Below are 23,937 nucleotides of genomic sequence, written 5' to 3' on the forward strand. Positions count from 1 at the left end.
ATATATATATATATATTTAAATATACTCATCTTAATCTGTTTCACATATTTTCATTTTATTCAAGTGTCTGTTTTATCGTATGTTTGCACAAAGTGCCATAGCAATTTCCTAATGTTGTAGATCTGCTCAACATTTGGCAATAAACGCTCTTCCTGATTTCTGACTCAGCTGAGACTGAAAAAGTCACTTGGATGAGTGACAAAACGTTTCTCCCACTGAAAATGTCCAGATGAACAGAATCACCCTTGACTGAGCATCAGGACTACTGTGTCTATGTTGTGTCTGGTGAAGTAGCCGGACTCCTTTTTAGAACTAGTTAAATTTGAGGTCATATTGTGAGCTCCTAACATCCAGGTTAGCCTGCACTGTATAGGTAGTTGATCAAAAACAGGCTGTTTTATCAATGTAATAGGGAGGAAGAATAATGTATTTGACCAGTTGTCCAACGATTCTGATATATTATCAGAATCTACCTCTGAGAGGCAGTTCTGTAATTATGAGAAGCAGAAACAGTTTACACATGGTTATATTTATTTTGGATTGATTCAAGGTGACAAAATCTGCATCAACAGTTCCAGGAAGTCAGAGCTTCTGATTAAAAAAACAAAAAACAAAAACAAAGTACAACCACAGGAAATGTTGGAATAAAACAAACAAAAAAACAAAACACACATTAAGTACTAACACATGTGGATCTTTGTCAGGTAAAGGAAAGTAACAGGTGGACAGTAACAGACTGAAGTGTCTCCTTCATGGAAGGTAAAGTTCAATAAAGCTGAATCATTCCAGGTCAAAGGGAGGAAATGTTGGACTCTGCAGCTACATAGAAATGTTTTTTTTTCTTTGGTTTCATTTTAATATAATTACATTTAAAATGAGTCAAACACCAGCAACATGTGATCAAAGGATCCTGAGTAATATCAGAAAATACTGTTTATATTCCAAACAACTTTCTCCTCTTTTCTGATGAAAAATGTAAATTAAATGCAAAATCTGGACGTGTCTGACAGGTACCTGCTAAATGTTTAATATTACTGATTTCTGTCTTTCCACATTTTAAGTGACACGACTGAAAGCAAAGCACAAGAATCACTGTTAAGCTGACATTTCAAACAGGCTGAAATTCAACAGGAGGCTAATATGAATCCTGACTCTGTTGTTGTTTATGTTTTCTGTAGATCAAAAACCCAACAGCAGCAACAAGAAGCACAGCAGAAAGAATCAGACCGACGATCAGTACAACAGATCCATCCTCTGTGTCTCCTCCTGTCTGACCTGCAGGTGAGAAACAGGTGTGAGGTGTCAGCTGTCAGGTAGGTGATGAGTGAAGAACAGAACAGAATCCATTTCCTCTTCAAACTGCTGTCAGACATTATCTACTGCACTCTGATCACATCACTCAGACCAGCTGCTTTCTACAAAGTCTCATCAACAACATCTTTAGAAACAAACATCAACAACCAGGAAGCAGCTTCACCTCTGATCACACACACACTCAACTCTACTCACTCACCTGGAGGAACAACTTTTAGGGTGACGATGCTGATGGGGGGATTTTTCAAAACAGCTCTCTTCCTGCGCTTTGCTCCTCTCTGGACGACACGACACTCGTATGTTCCAGTGTCATTACTCGTCACATCCTTCAGAATCAAAGACACGTCTCCATTCTTCATCTGTCTGTCCTGCAGCTCCACCCGGTTCTTAAAAGATGGATACTGGTTTTCTGGATCAAACAGCTCATCGCGGAACAAAAGCACATATTTCTCTCCCAGGTCAGCTCTGCTCCAGTCTAGAACAATAATGTTGTTATTGTTTGGAGCTCGACATGGCAAAGTGACGTTCTTTTGTCCAGGTTCAGCTGGGATGATTTTCTGATCTGAAACAAGAACCAACACAGAGCAGAGAGGTTAAAGGTCAAAAAACAACAACTCAGTTCTACACCAAGCAATGAGAGTGAAGGTCACTTGTGTCGAACCTCATTTTTTACTGACAGTGATTTAAAAGTTCTTATAATAGAAAGATGTTTCACTTTGTTACCTACCTACAGACCGGTTGTACCACATACACTGCCTCCATCAACATCAAACACTGTGCAGGTAGATGAGCCGTCCGTCTGCCTTCATATTACCTCACCTTAGCATAAAAGCAGTATTAGAGTGGCACCTACAGATGCCACTGCTTTGCTGCTGCAGCTGCCTCTATTCAGAGGTGATGCCACCACCTGCTGAGCAGAGCTGTCGTGATTAAACACTGAAGGATATTAATCACATGCACATTTGTGCAACCACACACAAGAACTTGAGTTGTGGTTCATTTGTAAAGCTCTGGAGAGTTACAGACAACACTGAAAAACGAGGCATGTTCAGTACAAAGAATCTAGATTTCCTCATGCTCTGGTAACTTCAGGGTTAATTTGGGGTTTTCTGTACAACAGATTTGTAGTTAAACAGCTATGAAAGACCCACTTACTGACTGAGCAATCGTCCAGCATTATCATCAATATAAAGTCTTAGACACAACTGTTGCTATTTTTGAGGGGATGGTGTCCTTTAGGGTCAATAGACGTCCAACATCTTATTCTGATTCCTTCAATAACCGAACAGAGAAGCATCCAGGTAGCAGACCAGCCTCAACTATAATCCATCATATTCATGTGTCTTACTGATAAAACTGTGGAATTAAAACTCACACAATAAGTGTTTGTGAGCTTTTCTTCCTTCCTTTAAATAGGATACATTTTATTAACAGCTCTTCTGCAGTCTCACTGAGCAAAACGTGCCGCACATTTATACAGCATGTTTTACACTGACCTACAGTACAGAGCCTTTTCTCTACATCTGCTAATTATCTACAGCAGATTTAATGTATACCTTTACATATTTTTAATAGCCTTGTATAGTTTATCCTTCCTTTGCACAATCAGCTGCTGTTACACTAATCACTGTGACTGTTTTGATGTTGCCAACACATCTGTTTCATGTGAACATGTAAGTGAATCCTTGTGTAGTTTTTGGCGACTGTTTCATGACCACACAAGAAAATGCTACTTGTCTATCTGATCAACAGTATTTGGGTACATGATAGTGATGGGATAACCGGCTCTTTTTAGAGATCCGGCTCTTACGGTTCGGCTCACTAAAAAGAGCCGGCTCTTTCGGCTCCGAACCGGCTCTTCCGGCTCCGAACCGGCTCTTCGGGTTGTTTTGTTGCTTTAATTAATTTATTATTAACAATAATATAAAATTATGCACAAAAGGAATTACTAACGTAAAAAAAAAAAGTGGTTTTATTTATATATTTTTATATATAAATATATGCGGTGGCCCCTAGAGACAAAACACGTACAAACTCCAAAACACATTTCTAGCATGAACTGAACTTCCAAAGCAGAGCTACTAGATCACTTAAATTACACAATTGAAAGCATGTGTGTATTTTTGTGTATTGTTTGTGTATATATGAGTGCCTGTACACAGGCATATATTCAAATAATTTAAAAAAATGTTCATTTACCTGTTATTACCACACACCAAATCCGGTCGTTGCTACTTGCTGGCTTGTGTAGGTAGGTAACAAAAGCTCAACACTGTGTCCTAGCATCCTGGAGCACTTCTGTTGTCTTTTGTACGTGTTTTGAGTTTTTATGTGCTTCTGAGTTTTTACGTGCTTCGGAGTTTGTACGTGTTTTTACGTGTTTTGGAGTTTTTACGTGTTTTGGAGTTTGTACGTGCTTCAGAGTTCGTACATAATTTGAAGTTTGTATGTGCTTTGTCTCTAGGGGCCACCGTAAATATACTTTTATTTATTCACTCCACATAAAACGTAATAAATAAATCATATAATACAAAAATCAACTATTCACATTTCAACTTTTAACTATTTAAATTTTCAGCTTTTTCCTTTTAAACAAATTTAAAGTGAAACAACACAAAACACTGCAAACCACAACACAATTAAATATAAATTAAAATATGAAAACAAAAAGAACATGCATATTCTCTGTCATATGGACCTGCATGAATAAACTTTCTGAATCCTTTATCATCCGCAACTGAAAATAGTTGTGGATGATTACTATACCTTTCTAATGTGACGTTGTTGTCCCTGGCTTTCTCTCTCTCTCCCTCTGGCTCTGTTCCTGTGCTACTGAGAGTAACTACCGCCCCTCCCCCCTCTGCCCAGCGGTAAGCACAAGGTTCGCGTGCTGAGTGAAGCAGAAAAAAAGTGCGAGAGAGAGGGTGAGAGAAAGAAAAAAAAAAACCACGTGACGGCTCGCGATAAGGAGCCGGCTCTCGTCGTTCACGTCAAAGAGTCGGCTCTAAGAGCCATTTCGTTCGCGAACGACCCATCACTAGTACATGAATCTAGATAACTTAAAGACACCCTTTATCAGTGTTGCCAACTTATAACTAACAAACACACACACACACAGAGTAACTCCCCCAGAGTGCCAATTTCGGGTCACTGTTGCCGGTAGCAGGGTTGGAATTGTGACATTAAAAAACACAATAATTGCTAAAATAAATGTAATTTGTAGTTAAATAATTCTAACTGCCTTTTGGACGTTTTTTACTCACTTTATGTCTCTTCCATGATGTTATTTCTGTCTCCAACAACGTAGGTTACGATTACATTAGCATGACCAATTATGCAAATTAGGTGATTTAGCGACTTTTAGGACAACCAATAGCGTATACATGTTCTGTATACTGTTTCTTAATAAAGTTTAATAATTTTAAAAAAAAGGACAACCAATAGCAAATTTCAGTACTGAGGAGTTGGCAACACTGCCCTCTATATGTTGAACTCTGCAGTACAAGACCAAGTTCTCAGAGTGCAGCGTATTTAACAATTCACAAACAGTAGCAGTGCAGATCAGTAGCTTCTTCCATCCGAAATGGGAAGTCAGCAATTTCTGCTTCTTAGTCAGAATTACTTTCAAATAGAAGTACAAAATGAGGCAGTGCACACAAACAGTATCAAACCCAAAACGTGTAATCTGTACTTTCACTTTTGTGCTATTGTGTTAGCATTGTGCTGTATGGCTAGCTACACATAGAAGAACAAATAACAGAATAATGTATAACTGTAACTGTTGTGTGGAGTTCTTTAGATCAGCCTTTAGCATAGGACTGCATAGAAATGCAGTGTGCTGATCTCCAGATGCATCTGTAAGAATAATGGGTAATAAAAGGATTGTGTAAAACATGGAAACATCTCAGAGTGATCTCTACCAGGACCAAAAGAATCGCAGAGACCGGCGTTGTCTCGACAATTTGGTGCCAGTGACCCGGATCTTGGTAGTTGATCTCCATTTGGACCTTGGCTGAAGCGGAATGGACACTGAGGGTATTGCCGGCAAAAAACAAGGTAAGCAGAACCTGTTTAATCGAATCTGCATATTGGAATTAAGCTAAATTTCACCCAAAAGTGTCCTGAACGCAGAAGTCCATAAATTTTGATAAGAGATGTGTGTAGAACAGAGCTGAATTCTACTAAAACGGTTTGAGGCCGAGGGAGTAGATTGGCTAAAAATTCCTCCCTAAATTCTACTAAAACGGTTTGAGGCCGAGGGAGCAGATTGGTTAAAATTCCTCCCTAAATTCTATTGTCCTTGGATGTGGCTGCCCCTCCTATGAGTTGACGAATTCATAGGCCCAGACGGCGTTTCTGGAGCTAGGTTTGAGGCCTGGGAAGTTCAGGACCCCCGAATTCTACTAAAACGGTTTGAGGCCAAGGGAGTAGATTGGTTAAAATTCCTCCCTAAATTCTAATAAAACGGTTTGAGGCCGAGGGAGCAGATTGGTTAAATATTCCTCCCTAAATTCTACTTTGTTGTGAGTTTGTGTTTTAAGAAAACTTAGGTTTGCAAAGTGTGATTGTGCAGAGAGTAGCATGTGGCTGAATCTGAAGAACAAAAGGTGTGTGTGTGGGGGTGCTCCTTTGAGGACAAAGGAAAGTTGTGTAGGTGTGTGTTTAAACTACCTGATAACCAAAATGGAGGAGGTGTGTGTAAGTGCCCTGAGGGGCAAAATGGAGGTGAGGAGCAAAGTAGAGGTGTGTGTGTGTGTGTGTGTGTGTGTGTGTGTGTGTGTGTGTGTTCCTTTGAGGGACAAAAGGGGAGACAGAGCGGATTACAGGGGATTATTGACAAAACAATAATAGTAATAATATGGAGAATTTGATCAACAACTAGATGAGAGCAGTTGGGGAGAAAGGAAAAGAGAGGTTGGAGAAGTGGATTAAGAGGTTGATGTGCGGGTGTAAAACTATGGGGTAAAAAAAAAAAAGGGTAAAAATTAAAAAGAAAAAACAACAAAACCAAAAAAGTGTGGAATTGTGAGAGGGGAACTGTCTCCAATTGGGGGAGCGAGTGATACTGCAGGTCACCAGCTGCCCTTAGTGGACACAAAAGAAAAACAGAATAGGAGTGTGGTTGATGAAAATAAGTAGTAATAATAAGAAGAGGGTTTTGTTTTTCTCAGTCAAGAACAACTAAAATCTTACTTTCAGATTTTTTAAGACAGGAGAGAGACACGGCTGGAATTAATTGGACATTACAACACATGGGGAAGTGAAACTAGACACACTGAAAAGAGACACGGACCTTCAAAATAAAACAGGAAACACACCAACTGAACTCTAACACAGACGCAAACGTAACACTAGGGATAATTAGAAACAACACAAAATAAACAAAACCACAGAATGTTAATAAACTTAAACATAAACACGGAGTCCACAGACTCCAGACCAGGACAGTGAATGATCAAGTTGTCTCAGTGTGTCACTTGCAGGTGGGGAGATGGACCTTGATCAATTCTCCACAAGCAGCAGTCGGAAGACAATTATAGGTAAAGATCATTAGAAACACCCAGCCCAAGTTTTGGCTGAATTGTTTTGCAGCTTCCCGTCCTCATCCTGAAAAAGCAAGCTCCAAGGAAGCTAATCTCTTCTTGAAGACACGGAGTGCAGTTAACATTAACAGTGGACAGCAGTCCAAGAGACAACAGCAGAGTCTTGAGCATGGAGGTCCAGCAGCGCTATGGGCAAATGACATCAGAGAAAGAAAGAGAAGATCCATCATCACGACTGGATGGATGGAGAGATGCAGTTCCAGCAAGCTGCAACTTCACTGTGGGTGAAGGACTTTTCAGGAGACTGTCTGAGTTTGACATTTGCCATGTTTGGAGCAAAATGGCAATGAAAGAGACAGTGGGAGAATACACAGGACAAAGCTGAAGCGAACTGACTGCCATTGGACTGCAAAGTGGGATTGGAGAACGGAGTGAGAGGAGCAAGTGAGGACAGAGGCTGCTGTTTTAGTTTGGGGAATCAAATTGGGTTAAGGAATCCAGGGAGACAAACGACTGACTTGAAGTGGAGGATTGAAAAAGTGTCCAGACCACCACAAAAGGGGGAGGAAGACAAGCACTGAGGTATGCAAGTGCACTGCTGGACAAAATGGAAAGGCAACACCTCACGTGCACACAACATGTACTGGGGGTAGCACAAAATCATACAGGAAGTGCACACATCACAAAAGGGTACCTGTAGAAGGGGTTAACAACACACAGCGTGGTTGCCTATGGTAACTCGCAAGCATTAGGATTTAGCTGTGCCTGACTATGATTGAGATTTTTAATTTTATTTAGGTGTTTCTGAAACAAAAAGGTGGAGCAAAAGGGGTTTTGTTTCAGAAAAAAGGGGGGAGGTAAATAAAATGACATACATAAGTACAAAATGCATGACTAGGAAAAGTTTGGGGGATTTAATTGGCTGATGCATTTTTCTTTTGTTACCAAGTTGAACCTGCCAATTAGATTTGGTGTGTTTTATTTTTTAGAGAAGGAATATTCTGGGACAAGTCCTAAGACTACGATTTTATATATTTGGTTATTCTGGTATTTTTATTTTTTAACAGTGCACTGAAAGTTTTGTTTGACAATTTTCTCTCCTACAAGCAGGCCTGCACGATTGGATCTGAAAGCGCTATACTAAATTTTTGCTTGAAAATTATCGCAAACTGAGCTTCTCCACTTTACAATGGGCTCTGGAGAAAGTCACTTATCTGGGACGCAATCAGATAATGAGTCCCTGCCTAAAAGGATTTCGCGAGGTAATCCATTCTAAAATTCTTTTTTTGTTCTTTTTGAAATGTCGTCATATTGCTGGCAGTAGGAACTTAATGCGACGCAAGAGGTTCTGCTATCAGCAATAAACACGGGGATTGACTGGACTGACAAAAACTTGACTGACTTGACACCAATATGCAAGATTGCACCTCCACCCACAGAGCAAAAAGGGTGGATGTATGTATTTATGTTTCTTTTTACAGGAGCAGAAAGATGACAGCAACAGGTTGCATGGGCTTTTGGGCCGTGCTGACTTAACCTTTTAATTGCCACTTTCTGTGTCTGTGAATTTATCAGCGGTGTGTTATTCATGACCTTGTATTGTTTACAGTGCAGAGGTCACTGTGAGAAAGTGTGCATACAAGATGCACTGGGCTAACATCTACACCATTTTTCTACAGCAGAGGGTTAATCATATGATTTAATCACATGATTTGCAACAGGAAACACCACTGGCCAATTTTTTAAACACAGGTTTACAGGCCTGGAGCAGAGCTACTCCATGGGAGAAGCCCTGGAATTTTTAAGAGAGAATGGGCAACTTGATTGTGCATCTCTAATTGTTTTGAATTGACACATGGCAAGGACCATGTGGCAAAAGGGGTTTGCTGGGGTAGTTTTAAGTTTTAATTACAGGTTCAGTGACCAAACTGACAGAAGGAGATCACCCATAAGATGCAGACTGAGACCTGGAGAGAAGGCTTCAAGAGCGAGCAAGAGAGAGAGCACAGCTTGCTGCAAGAAGCACACTGTCGGAAGCCTGGTGGGTACATCTGAAAGTGATTAAAAGAAAGTGGTTGGAGCCGAGGTGGACAGGACCAATCGAGTTGGTGGACAGGACATCGCACGCTGTTCGACTGAAGGGCAAAGGCGAAGCCGGGTACCACTGGAGCCAGTGTGCAGTAGCCGAGGAGCAAGGAGCAACTTGAGCACCAAAGGAGGAATCGAGCCCTGACTCAGACGAGTCAGAGAACACCCAGACCTCAACCACAGGGGCAGAATAATCCCCTGGTCTGTGGCAAGGTCTCAGGGTAGTCTACCCCTGAGACTGAAGAAAGAAGAGACGGAAGAACGCAGAGACTCACCCCACGCTGGAAAAAGAAGACTGAGGGAATAGATAGTGAAGGTTGTCTACTCCACACCACCCTATTCAAGCAGTTAAACAGAGTTTATCTCAGGAAGTGAGGAAAGCATTCACACCAAGTCTGGTCAGGTTTAGGAAACCAGTTATGCCCCAGGATGAAGGAGAGGTGTGATGTGATCTCTCATTGGAGAGATCAAAAGGGGGATTGTTGAGAATAGATTCCTTAATGTAGATCAGAGTTAAAGAGAATGTAGTTTGTGATTGCTTGCAACATTATAATATTGTGGTAATGGGTGTAAGTATACAAAATAGAAAATAGGCCTTGGATGGGAACAAAGAACTGAGGTGCAGGGCAGAAGGACAATCAACCCCCACCCCCAGGGCATGAAGCAAGAGTTACTGAGGGTGAGGAGCAGACAAAGGACAAACAGGCACTACCATAAAAGGAGATGGGGGTCAGGGTGTCAGCACCCTTGGCCACTGTACTAGTGTATTTCCATTGTGGGGGTGTTTACTGTAGGGGGGAGGAGACCAGAGGTTATAACTGTAACTGTTGTGTGGAGTTCTTTAGATCAGCCTTTAGCATAGGACTGCATAGGAATGCAGTGTGCTGATCTCCAGATGCATCTGTAAGAATAATGGGTAATAAAAGGATTGTGTAAAACATGGAAACATCTCAGAGTGATCTCTACCAGGACCAAAAGAATCGCAGAGACCGGCGTTGTCTCGACAATAACAAATCAGTGAGATCTCCAGCATGTAACAGATCGTTGGTGTCCATCCACATCCACGGACTCCACTTAGCTAGAAGCAACATAAATAGTTTTTTCTTTTCTTTTCTGACTCGTACTGGAAGGTAGTTAGCTCAAGAGTGACGTCACAGCACGACCTCCATCAGACCTCTGAGGTTAAATAAGCGTAACAAGATTTTAAATTTCAAGCTTTTACTAATGTTTACAGGCACTGCTGCCATCTTGGATGGTGAATACAGGATTATTGGGGATTTTCACGGGTGGTATTTGAAAGCTGAATTTCGTACTGTAACTCGTTACCGGGTTACATAAAAATAGTTCACGCTCATCTTAGTTTTTATGTGAGAGCGAAAGTGATTTTGGGTTGTCATAGTTAAATCTCACCTGCAGATACAAACACGAAGAGACCGACAAACAGCAAAGTGGAGAAAAACAAAAAAGATGTTCGGCGACACATTTCCGTAGCCTAGCTAGCTAAAACTTCCATCCAAACATTAGCGGACGTCACATCCGTGTCTTGGAGACAGGGTGTACGATAATTTCTGTTGTTTTTTTTTTTTTTTTTTTTGAATAGTTTTCAATTATATCTATATTTTATAATATATTATAATCATGGCGAGGCTGCAACGGCTCGAGACGAGAAAGAAATTAAAAGAAACGAAGGCAAAAACAAAAAACTGAGTTCTCTACTTCCTGTCTTCACTTTTTCTACTGGAATAAAAGAGCTGATGCAGAGTTTTTATCTAAGTGGTGACGCCTGCCGTTCAGGAGAAAACTGCAGAAAAATTGCTATGTGACGCAGTCATGTGAGGTTGATTTGGGTTCCAGAGATTCGTATTATTGGGTTTTTATTTACTGATCTGATGATGGGGAACTGGGGTTTAACTTCTGAAAGTCACAGAGAAACTTTGATATCTCAGTGAACTGCAGATAAAATTCGATAAAATCCAAACACTCCGATATGAAAGCTGAGCTAAGACTAGGCTAGCTTTCACTGAGAGTTTGGTTATCTGATCGCTTGGTCCATTTTTTAAAATTTGAATATATTGAAAAAGTAATGAAAAGTAACATAGCACTAGTTTATTAAACAGCAATGCTTAAGCAGTCCTTAGTTTCGAGAAGAATAATCGTTAATCTGTCCTGTTCTCTTTCTTACATCTTTTCTCACTGAGTTTCGCTTCATGAGAAACAGTCCATCCCTGATGGATCAGAAACAATGTTTTCTGATATTTGTTGAGATGTTTGAAACATTTACTTTGAAATTACCTGTCACTTCCATCCATCCATTCTCTTCAGTCTATCCTTATCAGGGTCGCAGGCAGAGCCAATCCCAGATGTCATAGGATCAGATCCATCACTGAAAAAAACAAAACTAAGGTTACTCTACAGTAGAGCTGGATAGATCCTTAATTACTGCAATTTTAACTTGATTGACTTTTTAGCACGAACACGTGACAGGAATGACAGAAATGCAGACACGTCTATAAATGTTTTGGCAGCATCAGCTGGGAGGAAAGCAACAAATTGCAGCCCAAAGATGATCTGGCTTGACATTAGCTAGAAATTCACATGATAGCCTCATGTGACAAATCAACATCAGTCACATGGGTGTATCAAACAGGGGCTGCAGAAAGAAAATAGACACATATGAGAAAAGTGACCCTTTGAACCCAAATCAGCTTCAAATTTTGAAAACTATCCTGGGAAAACGTTCTTACCTATGACCAAAACCTGGAGAGTGGAGTAAGCTCTGCAGTGTGGTGGCAGATTTCTTTTCTTGTGTATTAATCACATATTTAATCATATCACATTAGTTATAGTAATTTCACTTTCTCACTTAGTTGTATGCATGTTCACTACAGAGGGGCCTTGTGCTCTGCACACACAGTGAGACCACTGTAAGGGAGACATTAAAGAAGTCTTAAGATAGTGAGACTTTTGCATATCGAGGGATGTGGATGTTTAGGTAGGGGCCCAGTTATGAAGTTGAAGGTCTACAGGCATCCTGCTTGTAGGGAGGTGACGGGAGGTCATAACTTTCCTTGGATTGGGGGGGAGTCAAGGATGAGTTGGACTGAAGGTATAGAGATAAATGATGTGCTGTGGAATGTTCTTTGTTTGACAGTGTTTGGGAAGGTATAAAACTGTTCATGGGCGGTGTCTTTCCTCAGAAAACTGTTTGGTGTTTGACCTGAACGTTTTCTCCACATTGCAATGTGTTTATTAAACCCACTTCAAATCAAGCTCACTGGGTGTGTTGCAGGTTATTGTTAAAATTTCCATAGCAGCAGCAAATGAACATTCCTTTAATTGGTGAGCAGTAGCTTTCCATATAGTCTGTTTTACACCTCAACCAAACAACAAATACAAAATTAAAACATTTAAAACATTATCTACTAAAGACAAACAAAACAGAAAGCAGAAAGTCACCATAAAAACAGCAACAATAAAGTTAAACTGGAACCCAAACGTGGAGTAGAAAACCTGAAACTCAGTCCTATGAAAACTACAAAGGAACAAACACTCAATATTGTCAGAAATACACCCCACTATTAGAACAATAAAGCAATTAAAATTGAGCCAAATAAAAATCAAAAACAGAAACCAAACAGAAAAGACTGAAAGAGAAATCTCCAAGGCAACTCAAAATCCCAGGAGCTAAATCAGGGATCATGTCAGAATCTCCAACATAAATAGTGCCCTCACTACATTTCCTGTTTGTGATTGAGTTGATTTTCTTCTTTATATTGTGTCAGATAAAGTCTGACAGCTTTGAATTAAAACACATTGAAATAATTTCATATAATGTGATTTCACAGATGAAACCAGCCAACAGTAAATCAGATGCTTCACACTAACTCCACATGACATTCATCTGTAACCAGGAAAGTGAAGCTTTAATCCTGGTTCAGCTGGATTAACATGAACAATCTGTTAATCCAGTGAAGCTCACAGACTTCAGTCAACCTGTCAGATTATCTAAAAGACTGAAAGACGTCATTTTAAACACTTACTGTTGTTCTGAAGGATCTCTGAAACCCCCAAACATTCTTCTGATCATCAGGATTAAAAAATTATCCACTGAGAGCAAATAGAAAAAAGAAAGGAAACAAACTTGACTTTGGTTTGGTCTCTGGCTGCACTAAACAGCCCCAGTGAACAATCTAACCCGTATTTCCTTGTCAGCTGTTTAATACGACACACCTTAGACCAGTTTGACTTCATAGCATCACCGTGGCAACCATATTCCTGGACTGACTCAGCTGACTGGATCTGAGCCGTGTATTTGACAAGCAAATACCACAAACATAATGAAAGTAGCAGAGAGGTGACAGCAACAGGAAGTAGATTTGTTTCTCTGGGACAGGTGGATGTGTAGAATCTGTATAGAGTGTCTTGTGTGTGTAGAGTCGAGATAAATGATGAATGAAGGGTCTTATGACAAAATGATAATATTAAAAGTCAAAGGTGTTTTTGTATTCAATAAATATAGACACTAATAAGAGAAGATAAATAAAAGAAGAACAGTTAATATTAAACACACACATTACAGAAAATGTCAAAGGAATTGTTCTAAAATATACTGTTGTACCTCCAGAGTGTACTGATTATCGTAAAGGTTGCTGGTTTGATTCCATCTGGAAACACAAATCACTGTTGGACTGTCAGGAAGGGCACCGGGTGTAAAACTCTGTAAATCAGAATAAGGGACACTAACTGCTGTGGGGTCGTCATGTGACCAGGAGCAGTCAAAAGTAACGACTTTCTCTTTTACTCAACAGTGTTGAATGTAACAGTGTTGTTACTTTCATCTGTACAAAGTTTGTGTAAATAAGTTCAGCACCTCCCACCTGACCACTTCAGAATCAGCTGAAGATATTTGTACAATCATTTATTAAAGGTTTTAAAATACTACATATATATTGGGAATTACATACCCTTGCACTAAACAGCAGTGTTGGTTAAATATTTCTATCATTTTGTGCCCTCATAATTATAGTTCAGGATATACATACATGACATTTTCAGGGCTAAAAATCTTTGTTAAACTCTGTTTCCAAGTATTCTGAATGTTGACATTTCCTCTATAAAGATCTGAAGAAATCTCTAAAAACTGTTTTGTGGTTGTGGTGAAGTGAGTCACATAAAGAGTGTCAAATTTCATAAAAGCCACAGTTTTGCATATCCTGGTCAGACTGGTTCAGCTGGCAGTGTTTGTTTGTTGTTGGTACAGCTGGACTCTGGGTGTGTCAGTGCATATCATCATATGAGCTTCTGTAAAAGTATGTTCATCAAGGACCAAATGATTAATTGGGTATTTACCAGATACTGATAATAAAATTTTTTGCTTCTTTTCCAGTTTATTATTCCTCCACTGAAACACGTCAGCATGATTAGTTAAATGACATCAGGACAAATGTGATGAAACTCAGCAGGAGAGAAGAGACGAGGAGCAAAGTGTGACCAAGAAGCAACGTCACAAGGTCACATTGTTTCTTTATGCTTGCAGTAAAACAACAACAGAAAATAAACTGTTTACAGTCGGTAAACACTTTGAATCAGTCTCTGGACATAAAGGCCAAACACTGTAAAGGGCTGAGGATGCTGAGGGAGCTGCAGCGCCCCCTGATGGATGATAGAAAACCACAATCAACAAACTGATATGACTCAGTTGCACAAAAAAATAAAACGTTTTAAAACACATCTGTCTTTGATATCAGCAGAGCTACTGAATGATTACTTCACATGTTGTTGTTATTAGACCAACTTTTATTTGCTATGTAAATAAAGCTTTTTCGTGGGTGGTGACCAACGCTAAATTTGTGTGTTTCTAATATTTAATTATTATTTCTTACTTCATTCTGGTTCACAGAAAAATATTACTTATTTTAATGGAGCTCAATCAAACATGAACACATTCATAAAAAGTGTAGATTCAAGAGGAAAATAATTAAAACATTTTTTTAATGTTGCCTTGAGAGTGTAATGTCCACAACACCTCATCGTTCCAACAGCGTGTCACTGCTCAGCGACGCATTAAAACATTTGTATTACAAATTCAAAAAATTATCAACATCTACACACTGAAATTATTCTACATTCTGAAAAATATGTGGTATTCTCCTGTTAAACCACTAACATGTCACTGAAGTTAGAACTACTTTAGCTCACAGAATGCACCAAAGTTATGACCGTAACACAAATGAGAGACAAATTAAATAAATACTGTTCCAACTTTCAAGGTTTCCTTGGACATAACACAAGAAAGCCTTTATTTGTCACATGCAAGTCGCCCTGCAGCAAAACAGGCTCCTATGGGGGGACAGCATGAGAACAGAAAACAAAAAAACTCCTCTGCATAAAGAGCACATAAATATCCACATCACAACAGCATGAAGCACGTGACAAGCAACAGGTGTGGGTAAGGGGTGAGAAGTAAGCTAATGCAGACACAGCTATCCTGCCCTGCAGTTATTCATCCAGCGCTGGGCCCAGACCTGCCATCCGACTCGGCCTTGGGGAGAAATGTACGAGGGCGTTTGGAACGAAGAGTCTAAACACAGTTTGTTATCAGAAATTGTTTCTTATGTTCAGCTCCAGCCTTGAGACCGCAGCTGGCACTGATATGGTAGCTACATGAAAAAATGGTGGTGTTCTTGCTTTAGTGTGAACCACTGCATGTCAATTTTACAGTCGATCTAATGTCCATCACTGGTTCCTCATCATTCCCGATGTTATCCAGTTTGACCATAGAGCATGAGTCTTCATGACAGCCGTGATTCTCTTCAAGATGGTGTCAGATGTTGTTGTCAGAGTCTAGCAGTCGCAAGCTTCTCCAAGATGTCATCCGTGCTGCGTCTAATGAGCCCATTCTGAGAAGCCACTGCTCGCTCCATCCTTCCAATCAACATAGCGGGCAGCCTTGTGGGGATTTGAACAGCCGTTTCCGCTTTCTTTATTCTTCGATAAGCCAGCGCCGATCAGCAAGAATGGTTCCGAAAAGGTAGATGTCTTTAATGTCCTCGATCGACAGTCCCGCCAGGCTAATGAGCCTCCCAGTCTTCCACCTGTCCATCGTGTATCCGGGAACGTGTCTGCAGGACGCACAGGCTCTCCCGAACTCAGGCTTCTCATCGAGAAGAGGGTGTCAATTGTAGTAAGTAGTTCCCTGCATTATCTAGCCAATATAGCACTATATATATATATATATATGTATATATATACATATATATATATATATATATATATATATATATATACATATATATATATATATATATATATATATATATATAGTATATACTATATATATACACTGAAAAATATTAGCCTACAATTTACCATGGGTGTAAGATGTTCATCAGGAAGCTGGTGTATTTTTTTACCCACACACAGCCAATATAGTTAGTGTAAAATGAATAATCAGCTGGTTATGAATCAGCTCTGGATAATTTCACTAAAGAAATATGAGATATGCTGAAAGAACCCCCAGAAATCTTCTGAGTGGTGGTGAGCACAAAATATTAATATCCCAGATGTTTAGAAGCTTAATTAGTCAGTTTAATAATAAATGTATGATTAATTTTAAATGAAATATACATTATATGACGTTTTGCTAATACTGTTATTGCACCTTATCTATTATCAGAGCTATATATAACAGAGAGACAACACTGCCACCATGAGGTCAAATTAAAACACTACACTTGCAGCTATGTAGAGCTGCACTAACTGGTACTTGCACAGGACTTTTCTATTGGACGCTCAAAGCACTTCATATAGCATGCCACATTTTATATTAACACAACTCTCCTTCATGTTTTTATATATATCCAGCATTAATGGTGCTGCATCACAAAAAACACCATACTTCCTGATGGGCCGCATTTTTTAATGTCACTGAATTCCTCTCAGTTTAAAAGATTACATTTAAATGTGTGCTGTTTCAAAAATAAATAAACAAAAACAAAAACCTCAATATATAAATGCCAGTTAAACTTCGGGAAAATAATAACCCAGAGTTAGCAACATCCCCCAAAAACCCAAAGAGTAGATTCCTGGCCCCTAGCCCTGCCAGTGTAGCAGAAATGAGGACAGACAATGATGGCAGCAGCAGCCGTTCTTATCTGGGGGGAGTAGCTTAATGTTGTGTCGTGTGTAATTTACGTTGAGTAGGCTAGCCTCATTATTAAATTAATGCATGTAAGGTGAACTACCAAACACCGCCGTAGTTACATGCGGCTGTCTTCTTGTTTAATGGCAGATAATAGTGATGTGACGTTCTGTATCGAGGCTTCGAAGCTTGTGTCGAGTAATGGAGGGGACGTTTCCACGATGCGCGTATCGAGGCTTGCTTCATTTATGGGAGGAGCTGAAAATGATGACGTCCGAAGCCTCGCTGCCCGGCTGTACCACGTGACTGTTTCATGAAGTGGTTCGAACTTTGCCGCGAGCTATGACAGCGATATAAACCCCTCGAACTTGATTCAAAATGTGAGTGTTTGATGGAGAGTTGCGGTTAGTGAGAGTTTGGAGACGGTTTGGAGGTTTAGGAGAGTGAGGAGAGAAAGTCAGGAGAGAATGGAGCCAGCTAAGAAGAGGAGGATGTCCTCCCCTGTGTGGGAACATTTTGATTTTATTCCTCCCAACAGGGTATGTACATTTCTACAGAAGATGTATTTTCATAATACTGATGGTGCAATACAATTTATGTTAAGCGGCTTTACTTTTGTACAAGGTGAAGTGTTTGCTATGTACCAGGGAGCTGGGGTGCTTTGTTTTTGTTGTCTTTCCTCAGGAGAACAATCTCAAATAGATGAAGACCTGGTTAGCATGGTGATTGAGGACTCCCAGCCATTTAGCATTGTGGAGGACAAAGGATTTAAAAGATTTGTTAAATCATTAAATCCTAGCTATGTTCTCCCCACTAAAAAGGTCATAAAAGCAGTGAAGATTTAGTTTTTATTGAATAAAATTTGAACAGGCAGGACTGAGGCTCAAAGCCTCAGTGTGTAGCTGTCCATACCTCAACGTTACAAAAGCTCAACCACTGTCCACACCCCAACCACACCTCACCTCACAGTAAATGATAATTTCCATTTTAAGCATTTCCAAATGATCATTTTCCATACTGCCTGTATAAATATACACAGCATACTGTGTATATCTTTTTTTTTTTTTTTTACGTCCACTAGGTGTCCTACTAGAGCAAATGAAGCTTCAAGAAGCTTTGCATTGGGGTGAACCAATCGGATGAAAAGCTTCAGTGCTTCATGAAGCTTTATCTGCCCATCACTAGCAGATACTCCCTTCACCCTGGCCAAAAAGCCTAAAATGACCAAAGAAAAAAGTGGAAAACAGCTGAACATGAGAGGGTTTTGGACAAAGTTTGTGTTCTCCATTCTTTAAGCACTGGTTTGAGCACCGTTTAAGCACTGGCACCGTTTCAAAAGTACCGGTTTGGCACCGGTATCGGATAAAACCTAAACAATACACATCCCTAGTAATAACAACATGTGCCAGAACATGCAAAAGTAACATGCCGAGACTCTGGTCAGACATTGAAGGGACTGGTTTTTATATAGAATCTTATACACTTTCTCTAAACTGAGCATTTCCTAACTACATTCATACTCTTAACATGCAGACTGGAGGAACCAGGGATCGAGCCACTAACCTTCCGATTAGTAGGTGACCTGCTCTACCTCCTGAGCTACAGCCACCCACTGGAAAAGATGAGTAAATCCTCACTAGATTTTGGATAAAGTGAACACTCAGAAACCTGTCAAATCTGCATTTGAAACGTTGGCTACCATAGCATTATAGTATTGCAACATGGCATTTGGGTCTTCTAACTAAACCAGGAAAATAGGAACATAAACATACATAAACCAAAACCACAATTGAGCCAGATATGGCATGCCATCACATAGACAGTGCCATCTATGCCAGTTCTGGCTCATATCTGGATGACATACTTACCATGCCAGAAGTCAACCAGTAGTGTCAGCTTTATACCAGATCCGGCCCAGACCTGCTTGCTATGTGGGTTTAAGATGTAACAGCTCTCCTGTTCTGGGGGATCCTAATATGGCAAGAAAAATGAGATCCTCCCGTTTGTGTCAGTAGCCTCTTAACACCCACCAGTCCAACCCAGTGAACTCTTTAGATTTAGAATCTCATCTATCCCCCTATATAGTATTTTCAGCCACACAGAGATCTTTTAACAGAACTGAATTGAAACATGGCATCTTTAAATGTTTCTGAAATTGTTAAGAGTCTGCATAAAATGCAAACTGGTGATTGTCAACTGTTTAAACTGTAATGGTTTCACCAGTAGATGGTGGAAAACTTTAAAAGGCATTCACAGCTATTTCAAGCTTCACTGCACTGAGAGGTTTCACAAGAGGAGCTCTGATTCAGGCAGTGTGAGCCAGATGGAAGTCCAGACTAAGTCTCATCTTTATCAATTTATACTTGTTACGTTCCCCCCAAAGGGGTCTAGGCATGCGAGCGAGAGGACCAGTAACAAATGAGTCCGGAAACAGAATGAAAAGGAAAAGGTTAACCAATAGATAAAAATACCACCGACCCTCTCCCCAGACCTACCTACTAAAATTTATGCCTAGTTATCTTCTGGAGTGTACCAGGCTCAAGGCAACTTTAAAGGCTAAGCATCAAGTGCACAAAGCACCGACAAGCCTACCCCCGACAAGGGAACTAATCCCCACCCAGGATTACTCCGAAAATAATAAAGGCAAAATAAAAAATAAGTGCCTTAAGGAGGAGCTTACGCTCAGCTAGACACTCCCCTTTGCTAACTGGAGAGAGAGCGCAGCAGATACAATACAACTAAACAGGCCACGGGCAAACAACTCACTAAAACTCAATTGCTGTTCCTTCCATTCATATCCCGGACGAGCCCCCACATTGTTACGTTCCCCCCGAAGGAGTCTAGGTATGCAAGTGAGAGGACCAGTAACATATGAGTCCGGAAATAAAATGAAAAGGAAAACAGACAGAGTTGTTCTGTATTAATATAGTTTTATTACAAATGATATAGGTTTATTACAAACAACATTAACTTAAAGAGCCGGCAACGCCGTTTTACCAATAATGCCAAAGAAACAAAGGAAACACTCGCAACAACAAAAGACAAGAAGACTACTAAACAAAAAAGGGAGGCACTTCCCACACTTCCTACGCTACTCCTCACCACGGGGAGACACTCTCAGGGCCCACAAGCCCGTCTACTCACTAGTCAGCAAGAGGCTGTCTGTCCAAAACCTAGCACAAAACCGTGTAGCGCCACAGAGGGGAAAAAAAAAAAACACCCTGCTCACAGCTCATCCCCAGTTTAAATAGCCTCAGAGGTGATTGCTGACTGGAGTCAGGTGGCAAACGAGGCTAATCAAAAGCAGCTGTGTCCTGGGGAGAGAGGAGAGTGATAGAGACAGAGGGGGTAGGAGTGGCAAGAGAGGAGGAGGCGGGGAGAGCGGGCAAACACACCACCCACACACTCCCACAGCCTCACAGGATGTAACAATACTTTATCACACTAAAACACTTCATTTCTTTATTTTAGGTCAGACCACTGAGTGTGAGACTGTAAATATTGACAGGGTAATGAACACTAGTTATTCACCATGTTAAACCTTCTCTATAATCATATCTTATTGATAAATAAGATGTGATTATTATATTATTATATGATAAATAATAAATAATAATAATAAAAAATGCACAGTACATACTGTACTGTTCTGTACTGATGTTTTACTGTGTTTTGCACCCACTGAATGATGTCCCTGCTGTTTATAGTGTGCCAGGTGAAGCTTAATCTTTATGCCTTGTTTCATGGTAAATAAAAAAAAAGATTGAACAAAGAGGGAATCCTTTTTATTGATTGAGTTTATTGATCCTGCAGAGAACTTATATGGGACGCTTTTACAGGTTATAGAGGAAATTAAGAAATATAAATAACATGTGGATGTCCTCTGGTCTGAGGTGCTGTTGGGACCAGTTAGAGAGCAGATGTATGATTAAAATGTATGATTTTTGTTCCACTTCTCAAGTGTATACCACTTTGTATTGGTCTTTCCAGTAAAATTGATTCATGTTTGTGGCTGTAAAATGTGGGAAAGTTCAAGGGGGCCGAATACTTTTGCCAGACAATGTAGTTCTCAAGGTCAGACGAGATCAGGCATGCTCAGGGTAGTATGGCCGTAAGCTATCCATATACTTCTTTGTAACATGTGGATGTCCTCTGGTCTGAGGTGCTGGGGGGAGGAGTTAGAGAGCAGCAGTTGGGCGTCAGTGGTTGGACTGGTGGACTACTTCAGTGAAGAGTAGACGACGTCTGGCTCTGGTTTAAAGTCTGAACACAAACACACACAGTTCAAACAGCAGGAAATATGATTACAAGCTTTGTAGTTCAATCAGGACCTTCAGTCTCCACCTCTCTGCATCACACACAGTCCCAGTTAAGACTTTACTGGGAACAAGTTCAGAAATCAATGAGCTGTCGACACTCTAATTAAAGTTCACAGAAGTCAAACCTTGAGCTCAACAACAATTTGCTCTTTAACTGCATTAAATGACATTAAAAAGTCAAACATTTGGTTACGTGGTTAGCTTAGCTTAGCTTAGCACGATGGTTGGAAACATGGTGAGCAGCTAGCTTGACTCAGTTAGAGATAAAGAGCAGCTGTACCTGGGCCTCCTTGTTCTGATGTTGGTTTGTTCATAACTGACATCTTCAGTTCTCACTGCTGAGTCGACTGCAGCTGAATTTCTGTCTGTGTAATAAATAATAGAACACATTTACATTTCTGTAGGTGCACAACTATAAAACTACATTATCACACTACAGCAAAAATGTTTTAATTAATGAAGTGCTACATGAGGGGATTAAATATATATATTTTTTGAAAGCTCAGCACCTTTTGTACAGTTTTTTTTTTTCTCTTGCTTTCACACCTTTGCTCAGAAAAACAAAGTGACCACAAAGAACTGGCGTGTGTTTCTGTGTAAGGGGCAAGTGGACGACCACAAAGCTGCCAGTGAAGACTGACACTCTTCACCACAGAGTACAAAGCAAACACTTTTCACAACATGAGCACTAATATTAGACACACTGGTATGGTGTGATGACTACTGTTATACTAGAATTATTACTTTATTTAAAATAAAATTATATATAAATACTGAGATAGATCGAGTTTAAAATGTCGGAGTCAAAAAAAAAAAAAAAATATAAAAAGGTAAATTTAAATGAAAACTGAATAAAATGGAAACAGTCCTTAATGAATTAATATTGACCTTGAATGGATGGTGATCTGTGTGGAAATTTTATTGAAATGCTTTTCCAAATGATATCTCCGTGTTCCTTCCTGTGTTTAAAATGAGCAGCTCTGTGTTGAAACACCTGCAGCTCAAGTGTTTTCTTTCTATCAGAAACAGGATGCTGGACGACTGCAGAGCTGTTAGCTTCAGTTAACCACAGACCACAAACACACAGTCCAGCTCACAGTGAACAACACTCAGTAACTGTGAAACATGCAGACGGTTGCACTTGACTAAGTTTTACTTACTACCATCGGTTCTTGATGGAACTGACAAAGCATTTCAAATTTTAAATGAAGTAATAAATGTATCACAAAAGTATGAAATTAAATATTGTGATTTCAATGTTTGATTCTTAAAATCTTACATGGTAAGAATAGGAAACAGTCTTTAAATTGACCCTGAACTCAAATACTCGGCAGCCATCTTGGTCATACCTCTGGGAAGATGTTTGTGCAGTTATTTTAAAACCCTGACCTAAATGACAGGGAGCTTCATAGCTTTCAATTGACAGAAAAAAAACCACCAGAACAGACACCTCCCTCTCGCTAGGCCAGGGCCCGGGGGTGCCGACGGTCCGGGCTGATCCCCTCTCCTGCTCGCGGTGGGGGGAGTAGGTTCGGCCGGATGGCTCCCCGGCCTCAGTCGGGCGATGGGGGTATGTGGTGGGACGTGGCCTGCGGTGCCATGCAGGGAGGGCGGACGCACCTGCACGGCATCCTTAATCATGTCCGCCAAGTTAAAAACACGAGGACTCAGGGGTTGTGGGGTTGTGGTGTGAGGTGATGTAGATAAAATGGCTCAAAACACTGATCCCTGGACCCGCCGTGCCTTATTCACACCACAAGGTTTTACAAGCTTCTGTGCAGACATGAGATGAAGGAAGCAGCATCAACCCTATCATTTTCTGTTATACATTTAGAATCCAGAAGGTTCTATTCTTCTAAGGTGCAAGACTGTTTATTTCTCCTCTACACACACGTACACATGTCAGCTCATTGAAAGGTCGCATCCTGGGCATCTGGAAAGGTTTATAAGAAACTATGCCTATGTATGTGATGGCGAGGAACACACACCTAGACAGGCGTATACTTTGCTAACACACACATGCCCGCTTAAGACTGTCATGTGTTCATGGAACTATGTGTAACTGCATATTCATGTAATCACTGTTGTCAATTAAAGAGGCAGGAAAGGGGAAGTCAGCCCAGGTTGGCTAAGTTCAAGAGAAGACTGAAGAGCTCTTGACCTTGGCCGGCTTCCCTCACGAGAGAAAAGACAAAGAGCGCCGTCTTGTCCTGTTTTGCCGTGCAGTTGGTTGTCTCTGTTTCAGCCGGGTTTGTGCCTTAATAAACCCAACACTGCTCTTCCCTCTGAACTTCCCAAACATACAAACCACTCCCCTTTCACTCACCGCCCCACCCCCACTTGCACACGAAATAGCCACAGTCACTATGATTGTGTTGGACACTGCTGTTTATATAATTGTATGGTATTGTGTGATGTTGTAAATAAAACTTTTATTTTATTTGTATCTTTTTATCTTTATATTAGTTTAGTATACACTGAGGGCTATGAGGAATTGTCAATTCAAATTCTTGTGTGTGACTGTACATATGG

General features: G+C 40.3%; 2 protein-coding genes across 2 annotated transcripts in view; both read right to left on the reverse strand.

The window, feature by feature from the left end:
- Positions 1–23,937, reverse strand: part of LOC148103498 (Fc receptor-like B) — a 48,540-nt gene that overhangs the window by 22,161 nt on the left and 2,442 nt on the right. The window lies entirely within an intron of this gene.
- Positions 515–10,459, reverse strand: LOC118455914 (coxsackievirus and adenovirus receptor-like). The gene is made up of 3 exons (XM_035916117.2): positions 10,357–10,459; positions 1,515–1,877; positions 515–1,276 (listed from the first exon to the last, which is right to left on the reverse strand). Exons 1-3 carry the CDS (start codon positions 10,427–10,429, stop codon positions 1,137–1,139), a joined length of 576 nt encoding a protein of 191 aa, XP_035772010.2. The 5' UTR covers positions 10,430–10,459; the 3' UTR covers positions 515–1,136.

The sequence above is a fragment of the Neolamprologus brichardi genome, chromosome 3 (assembly GCF_056152115.1).
Source record: "Neolamprologus brichardi isolate AB-2024 chromosome 3, ASM5615211v1, whole genome shotgun sequence".
Classification (NCBI taxonomy): Eukaryota; Metazoa; Chordata; class Actinopteri; order Cichliformes; family Cichlidae; genus Neolamprologus; species Neolamprologus brichardi.